The 7,204-nt window shown below is 38.6% G+C and overlaps 1 protein-coding gene across 1 annotated transcript; it reads right to left on the bottom strand.

Moving 5' to 3' along the window:
* Positions 1-357: 357 nt before the first annotated feature.
* On the bottom strand, positions 358-2,535 carry c2cd4a (C2 calcium dependent domain containing 4A). Its single transcript, XM_007246494.4, has 2 exons — positions 2,000-2,535; positions 358-1,837 (listed from the first exon to the last, which is right to left on the bottom strand). Exon 2 carries the CDS (start codon positions 1,817-1,819, stop codon positions 473-475), a length of 1,347 nt encoding a protein of 448 aa, XP_007246556.3. The 5' UTR covers positions 1,820-1,837; positions 2,000-2,535; the 3' UTR covers positions 358-472.
* Positions 2,536-7,204: the final 4,669 nt, after the last annotated feature.

Raw genomic sequence — 7,204 nt, 5'->3', positions numbered from 1 at the left:
CTGGAGCTGCTGAACTGAGGCCGCACTGATGACGCAACTGGACAGGCCAGTGTTTGCAGATGTTAAATTGGTCCATGTGGCTGTCTGCAAGCTTATGGTTATTATGGATAAGTGTGTGTGTGTGTGTGTGTGTTGCCTTTCTCTGGCTATATCTATGCTGATCAGCTACGAGATTAAAGTACGGCTAAGATTAGGAAGTGCAACACATAAAGGACAGGAATAATGGAAGCCATTAAGGAAGTGAGTGAACGTCCATTTAAATCTGCACTGTTTCTATTTATAGCCTCTGGAGCTTAAGCCCACCCATCTCATTTATGTAATACTACTTTAAAGAACAAGACAAGACAAACAAACCAATTAGCTTTTCATCTTTTAATAGAAACAAAATCTTTGGCGTCATATAAAACTGTAAATAAATAATGAACATTGACAGGTCAAATAAATAAAGACTGCAAGCTTGAGTATACATTTTTTATAAGGTGACAATGCTAGTAAGAGGAAGATCAGAACTGCCCAGAATATAGTCTCTCTTCATTGTGGACATTTTGTTGACTACTTTAAACCTCAGCGACCACTGGCTGAGATCTTCCTCGGATATGCCATCAAAGAAGAAGTCCTCATTAAAGATGGGGTTTCGGCTCTTCCTAATGACGGTGCTGCGTTGTTTCTGGACCTTTCCGGGCATGAGAGAGAGGCTGACGCTGCAGTTAATGCTCTTAGGGTCCACAGAGAGAGAATAAAGGCCTTCAGCGCTGATGAGTCTGACCCGTAACCTCTGGTTCTCTGGGCAGTATTCTGCGGACACTCGCAGGGCTCCATCCCTGCCTACGGGTATCAAGCTCTCCTTCATCACCCGCTCCCTGTGGAGGACCAAGTCCATGGGGAAGATTGCAGGAGGCGCCAGGCCAAAGCTGCAGGAGAGAGGTTCTATGAGTGCATCTGATGATCTCCTCATGACGTTAGGGCTGTTATCTGTGGAGCTGCCCTCATCCGTTGATAGGGAGTTGTTCCTGGAGACGGTGGCCTTCCGGATATTGCGGTAGAGCAGTTTCTCATGGCTGAGTGTTTTGAAAAGGGACGATTTGGGTGGGGATCTGGCCAGAAGGGGTGAACTGAATGGGGATGATTCTGTTGAAGACGTGGTGTCACTGTCTAAGGTGCCTTGCCTGTGCAGGGTGAAGCTCCTGGGGGAGAGTCTAGAGGTTAAAGTGTTCAGGCTAAAGGAGGAGGGTGAAGGGGATGCTGGAGAAAGAGGAGATGGAGAAGATCGAGAGCAGGTATGGGATCTGCTCCTGGGCAGAACCAAAGGAATCCCACATGAACTTGGGTCGTTGTGGAAGAGGGACTCCTTGCGTCTGGTGTGGGGACTCTCTAGGAGCGTGCAGAAGCCGTAGCAGGTCTGGGCTTTGGCCAGGTGGGGCAGGGAGAGAGCGGCCTGGCTCTGGGGGTCAGCATTGGTGTTCTCTTCATCGCTGCAGGCGTTGTCGTACGGCCCATCGTCCACACTCTCCACTTGGATGATGTGGGTGCTGATTGGCTCTCGTAAGGGCATCTCTTTCTTTGGGCTGCCCTTTTCCGTTGAAACCCTAATGCAAGGGCTTGGCTTCCCTTGGTCCAGGGAGCTTGAGATTTTAGGTGGGATGCAGAACTCAGGGATGGTGTCTGGGGTGATGATGTTGGGACACAGCGTGGACTTCTTGAGCTTGTCAGCGGGCGCTTTTTCTCCAAACATGTCGCAGATTCTGAAGGTGTATTCCGTTACTGGAAGAAGCAGATTGGTGCTCTCCACTGACACACGGATCTTTTCGACCACCCACATGAGATCGACCTTAAAGATCTGAAGAAATCAAGAGGTTTATGATTATTAGTCAGCTAAAATTGACAAAAATTACTTTTTTTGTTTTTTGACTGTATCTAAATTACTAATCTAAACAATCCAAAAATAAGATATAAGTACCAACTACACAGCAGAGACTAAAGTTTACTGAATGCTGCTTACCTTATTAGCAGATCAATAGGACTGAACAGTTTGCTGCATTAGACAGGCTCTCCACGGCTACAGTAGCTCTCTCCTCTCAGACCGGTGTTTCAGTAACGCATGAAAAGAGCTCCTGGCTACTTATACAGCAGGCGCAGGGTGGGTGGAGTCAAGTACCACTCGTGCACACCTCCAGAAGCCTCTGAGAGAGTTCTGCCTCTCACTGGCCACAGTTCCCATAGGAACACCCAAACCACAACACTATAATCTGAGACCCAAGCTTGGAAAAGTAAAGGCTGGTGTGATAAGTAAATTGCTTCGAAAAGCAACAGATCAGTCCGATATAATCTACCTGTTACTGTGTGTGTGTGTATCTAAGTGTGTGTGTGTGTGTGTGTGTGTGTGTGTGTGTGTGTGTGTGTGAGAGTGCTAGTATGTTTGACTTTCCATTCCTAAGAGAGAACAGAGGTTAAAACCATGCAATTTATTGGATAAGGGTGTGCTGACCTTACACTTTTACACGTGTCACCAATGCCAGTGTGAACAAATCTGACAGTGACATATGAGACCGCAAACACTGCGATGTTGAATATAGGTCAGTTTTTCCTGAACCTAAATTACATATATTATAATTATATCCAGCCTGTTTTCTTTTATTATTATTTTATTTTACATATTTAACATGATAAGAAAATACCTGCTCTTTATACATATATATATATATATATATATATATATATTTTAAATGTGAGGATGAATAGATCAATAAAAATGATCCACAGTTACTTTTAAAGAAGTTCTACAACAAGAACACACATTAAAATGGCATAAAATATGACATAAGTTTTTTTTTTTGGAACTGACCACAAGAATGTTAAGTACCTCCGTCTGGTGGTGTGTGTGAGTATGGTGGTGTTTTTTTCTTGTTGTTTCTGCTGATTGTATTTTTTAACAATCTGGGTTAATTAAATATTAAAAACATTGTAATTTAGAGCATTTATTTGCAGAAAATGAGAAATAACAAAAACGATGCAGAGCTTTCAGACCTCAAATAATGCAAAGAAAACAACAGATTCATAAAGTTTTTAAGAGTTCAGAAATCAATATTTGGTAGAATAACCCTGGTTTTTAATCACCATTTTCATATCTTGGCATGTTCTCCTCCACCAGTCTTACACACTGCTTTTTGATAACTTTATGGCACTCCTGGTGCAAAAATTCAAGCAGTTCAGCTTGCTTTGAAGGCTTATGATCATACAGCTTCCTCTTGATTATATTCCAGAGGTTTTTAATTTTGTAAAATCAAAGAAAGTTATTATTTTAAGTGGTCTCTTATTCTTTTCCAGAGCTGTATGTAGAACTGGCAGTACTGGAATTATAAAGTATATAGCCAGAACCAAAATAAAGAAAAGAAATTAAAGAAGAAAATCTCCAGTTTGGAAATACTAAAGCTTTTGTTATGCCAACCACAGTATGAAACACATTGCACACAATCACAGATCAGTTGCACCTGGTTCAGCATGTATTGATTCGCTGAAAGCAAACCAGTCATGTTCAGTCATGCCCAACAAAATCAATGAATTAGATTTATGGTTTTATACAAGTTAGTGTTTATTTTCAGCTTCAGAGAAAAAGATATGTATGCAAACAAAAATATAGCCTACATACTCTGTGTGCTGAGAAGGCAAGGTGATTCGTATCGGCTCATTCAGAGGCAGATAACACACAGCCATAGCATATAGCAGTCTGTATACTAATAGCTCGATTGTTGGCATGGCACGTTCTAAGTGGCTTACGTAACTGTGTTTTAAAACACTGCAGTCCTGAAATGTAGTGATAAGCTTACAAGAAGAAGCATAATAACATTTGGGCTTTTAATACACCTTTATCAATTTATCAAGTCAGAGAGAACACTCTGTGAATGTGATATCAAAAGCACGCACTTACAAAAAACAAGAGCCATGTAAATATCTCTCTCAGGTACCCTCTTGTGGCAGCACATGATACTGTGAGGCTGTGAGCTGATTCTGGGTTTCATTCTGCATTTTAAATGAACTGCCAGTGTCTCACAGGAACATTTTTTATATGTATAACTAAAAAAAAGGTCAGTGATAAAGAAAAAAAAATGTTTTATTTACAAATGTTTATATGGCGTTTTTATAGATAGTGTAGGCTGCTTTAAAGCTTGAGTCACGTTCCCATTAAAGCATTCTCTGTGCTATCTACGCATACTTTTTTGACTTTATGGTAGCAGAGTTCAAGTGCAGTATCTCAGTAACCCTGGGAAACCACATCACTGGACAGCTGGTGTGGTTACAGATAGTGCTGTTAGAAGTGGAAAAACAGGGCCTTATTCCCTGAAATGTTCAACTTTATAGATTTTTCTTTTCACAAGACATTCTGCTATATCACTCTTTTTTTGTTTCGTCGTTTATGGCCTTCAGGAGAGAAAATTCTATTTAACACAAAAAAATTGATTGAATCTGTTATAAGGATGGGGTTTGGATGTACTTTGGACAGTAAGGTCAGGATGTGTTACACATTTCACCTCACAGTACTGTTGTAAAATAATATTCTGATATAAAGTTTTGCTATACAGCCCTGAAGAAGAAAAATTAAGATCACTTAATGATAATGTTTTTCCTTGATTTTACCAAATTAAAACCTCTGGAATATAATCAAGAGGAAGATGGATGATCACAAGCCATCAAACCAAGCTGGACTGCTTGAATGTTTGCACCAGGAGTGGCATAAAGTAATTCAAAAGCAGTGTGTAAGACTGGTGGAGGGGAACATGCCGAGATGTATAAAAACTGGGATTAAAGACAGGGTTATTCCACCAAATATTGATTTCTGAACTTTATGAATATAAACTTGTTTTCTTTGCATTATTTGAAGTCTGAAGGCTCTGCATCTTTTGTGTTATTTCAACCATTTCTCTATTACAAATAAATGCTCTAAATGACAATATTTTTATTTGGAATTCGGGAGAAAGAAAAGGCAGACTCGATGGCACTACAAATCATAGTAGAAATTTTATAACTGTGCATACATTTGGACAGAATTCTGGCTTATAAGGTTCTTAACACAGCAAAAAGTGTCCCAAATTTGATCCTTTTTATCATATGTATCAAATATGTGTTATCTGTGTGGCAGTATGAACAGCAAATTTTACATTTAATCCATTTTCACTGTGACTTCATGTGACTTTTATGCCATATATATATTTTATACATATAATATGGGGCCTCATCATTTACATGATTCATAAAACAAACAAACACAGCAATATATAATATGTTATTGTATATAAAAGACATATACCATAAAATATGCAATATTGTTATCCAAAAAAAGTGATTTATTTGTTCTTTTAGCACCTTAATTGACTACATGTGCCAACATACATTTGTCTCTGAGCAGATACATCTGTGTGATACTGTGTGTTGTGTGGGAATATTGTTGAACAGACTAGCTTCAGGTACACAAATAGCTTCAAACATTGCAGTGTATACTATAGGCCAGACATGAAAGGACTGCTAGAACAACCGTGTTAAATCCAAACCATACATCAGAAACAGCGTGAAATTCAACTAAATGAGCCTTTCCAAATAACAATAAAGTAAGAAACAAACAAGTCATCAGTTTGTGGAGGATTTCATTGTTGAAACACTGTAAAATTTAAGCTACACTGCCAGAATACATGAGATCAATCAATATCAGACTTACTTGTTCTGAGTTATGGAGCACAACTTTCTGCAGCTGAGTAAATCACTACAGACCTCCAAATTTAATGTAGCTTTAGATTAGCTTAATAACAGTAGAGCGTAGAGAGCATCATGGAATAGGTTGAATATTTTTGGCATAGAGTGTTAATAATACAATGTTAATAAAAGGCTAGTTGTTTGTGCTACAATTTTGCGGCTAAAATTGGCAATTATTTTCCAGAGTGGGTGTATTTCACTTTAATTTTGAAATTATGTGCATTAAAGCTATGGGTGCTACTTCTACCCTCCTGCAGTAAAAGAAACTACTGTCTTATTAACTAATTAATTCATTTTAATATTTCACTGGTAAAGGGTAGAATTCAGTTCCTAATCTAAGTTCCTAGTCTAAGTGTAAAATGATGTAAAAACTGATTTTTCAGTGCAATTGTACCATTTATATCTATACAATTCTGGAAAAATGAAGAGACCACTTCAGTTTCTGAATCAGTTTCTCTGATTTGGCTATTTATAGGTATATGTTTGAGTAAAACGTGTTCCCAAATTCCAAATAAACAGCATTTATTTGCAAAAAATTAAAAACAGCTAATATAACAAAAAGATGCAGAGCTTTCAGATCTCAAATAATGCAAACAAAACATTTTAGAGGTTTAGAAATCAATATTTGGTCAAATAGCCCTCGCTTTTAATCACAGTTTTCATGCATCTTGGCATTTTCTCCTCCACCAGTCTTATACACTGCTGGTGCAAAAATTCAAGCAGTTCAGCTTAGTTTGATGTCTTGTGATCATCCATCTTCCTCTTGATTATATGAGGTTTTGAATTTGGTAAAATCAAAGAAACTCATAATTTTCTCTTATTTTTTCCAGAGCTGTATATATGTATAAAACAGATTTCAAGCTTGAAGCCTGAAACTGCATCCAGTCTTGAATTGCTCAATTAATTTGATTACATTTCTCAGACAGAGGAATTTTGATTTCCAATTTCCCAGCATCCACCTCCCCCAAAGCACACACATACACGCACACACACACAAACCCTTGGGCACAAAATTCCTTGTTTCTCAGTATAATGAAGGTAACCCTTGTCCTAGTGAACTGCAGCTGTTTCTCATCAACATGACTAGCTGTGTTCTAATCAACATCATGTGTTTCAGGCCACCTCTAAATGTGACCTTGTGAGAAACTCTCCTTGGCCTGTGCTGCTTCGCCACTTCAAAGAGAAAAACAAGTCACTTAGTTTCTGGATAAGAATTATGATACCAGCTCATTCATTAAACGTGAATTAAAGGGGGTGAATATAACAGCAATTCTCATGTTGTCCACTAGAGGTCAGTATCATGACACTTTGTATTTAGCAAGGCCTTGCACTGATTCAGGTCAAAAGGTAAAGAGGAGATGGTTGGAGGTCAGGAGATCAGAGGATGTTTAACATCACATAACTGAACATGCATTGTTTTCATGCCATATTTAGTGTGTTCTGAAAGATGATATTTTTGGCA

Source organism: Astyanax mexicanus, chromosome 2, assembly GCF_023375975.1.
Source record: "Astyanax mexicanus isolate ESR-SI-001 chromosome 2, AstMex3_surface, whole genome shotgun sequence".
In the NCBI taxonomy this organism is placed as follows: domain Eukaryota; kingdom Metazoa; phylum Chordata; class Actinopteri; order Characiformes; family Acestrorhamphidae; genus Astyanax; species Astyanax mexicanus.
The sequence above is the reverse complement of the archived record's forward strand: the minus strand, read 5'-3'. Positions and strand labels throughout refer to the sequence as shown.

What these genes read in the sequence shown, in the direction of transcription:
- c2cd4a (XM_007246494.4), bottom strand. Translation starts at nt 1,819, where the DNA reads ATGTGGGTGGTCGAAAAGATCCGTGTGTCAGTGGAGAGCACCAATCTG.